At 44.4% G+C, this 1,495-nt stretch overlaps 1 protein-coding gene across 1 annotated transcript; it reads left to right on the forward strand.

Annotated features, from left to right (window-relative positions):
• Positions 1 to 674: 674 nt before the first annotated feature.
• PPTG_16910 (hypothetical protein) lies at positions 675 to 1,212 on the forward strand (the record flags this gene model as incomplete). Its single annotated transcript, XM_008914654.1, has 2 exons — positions 675 to 688; positions 903 to 1,212. 2 exons carry the CDS (start codon positions 675 to 677, stop codon positions 1,210 to 1,212), a joined length of 324 nt encoding a protein of 107 aa, XP_008912902.1.
• Between the last annotated feature and the right edge of the window lie 283 nt (positions 1,213 to 1,495).

The following is a 1,495-nucleotide window of genomic DNA, read 5'->3' on the forward strand; positions in this document are numbered from 1 at the left end:
TACCTCATAACTGCACTGGAGTTAAGTGTTGGAGCATCCAAAAATGTCCGCATGAAAATCTATTTTTAGCTTATCCGGATTCTTTTTGTAGAGATCCTTACTCCAACTAGTGCCGCTGGGCTTATTCGGACGTAGATTTACCAAACGGACAATATCGTTATTTAACTACCTCTTGATTGTAATATTAAACGATCACTAATACAATATGGAGAGGAGAGGCAATTTTGACTTGGGCTTGTATGCTGACTGTCAGCGGGAGACCTCTCCAACCTCCTTATCTAGAGGGAATCATTATTTGGGGTATCACTCCAAAGAGGATTGTCTGTAAGCAGTAATCAGCCCACCAAGAACAGTATTGGTTTCTGGTTATAAATGTTTCCGTTTTATTTCGAGAATATTCTAAGCTATAGTTTTGAGAAACAAACCAACTTTAAACTTAAAAAAAACTAAAAACATATTTAAAAACTATGAAACTGATCTTTTTCTCTCTAATGATATTGCTTAAAGCGTTACATCTAGTAATAAAGACATAAAGAAAAGGCACTGATTAGGCCCGTTCCCAACTAAAGGGTCTCTCTGACGAATGCGTTGCATGCGTCCCCTACCCGCACACTTCGGTTGAGAATGAATTCTTGGAAAAAGAGCGTTTCATGATTGGACAAAATTATGTTGCTATGAACCAATCAATGTGCGATATTTCGGTATTCGTGGATTCGTGTCATCTACAACTATGGAGCCAGACGTCCCCGTCTAGACCCGGAGCTAATAGATGCAGCGAGCCCACCACCTGCCCGGCTCTCTTCCCAAGCAAATTCCCTTGGCGATCATGATCATCTAGCCGTTTCCGGCGCCGCTGTTTATGCAGACCCCACAGCAAACTGACTTGCCGGTGCTCCCTCTAGGCAGTGGAATACTGCCGTGCAAGAAGATGCTGCACCTGCTACTCGTATCCCCTCCATTCGTAGTGGCACCATAGTGGAGGGGCACTACGCTTGGAAGCCGTACGAGGAGAAGACACAGGACCTCATTCGGAAGGAATGTAGTCTTCGTCAAATCAAGCTTAATACGAAAACGAAGAAGATGGATCGGATTACGTGTCTTCGTCGCTACGACGAGCTTATGAACAGTGAGAGAAAACTGCAACATTGCCGCTGGAGTAAGTGGAGTAACACCTCGAGATCGTCACAGAGACTGGTAATAGTCGACCACTAGATATGGTCCCAGGAAGCACAATAAATCTTGAAAAGTCGTAATATCCATCCTGTAATACTTCTTGAACGCTGACTCTTTTAAAAGGGTCGTAGCATGCACTTTTCAGGAAATTCTGTTTCGGACAACATGATCCTTCTTTCTGCCGCGAAGTTGCTTGAAAATGACCAAGCAAATAAGCAGTCCAGACAGCTCATCTTCTACTTTCCAGCAGCGCCGGCGACGCGAAGCAGGAACACAGCTCTTCTGCGCGGAAAATGAGGAGGGCTAACTTGAGACCCGACCC

The sequence above is a fragment of the Phytophthora parasitica genome, assembly GCF_000247585.1.
Source record: "Phytophthora parasitica INRA-310 unplaced genomic scaffold supercont2.62, whole genome shotgun sequence".
NCBI lineage: Eukaryota > Oomycota > Peronosporomycetes > Peronosporales > Peronosporaceae > Phytophthora > Phytophthora nicotianae.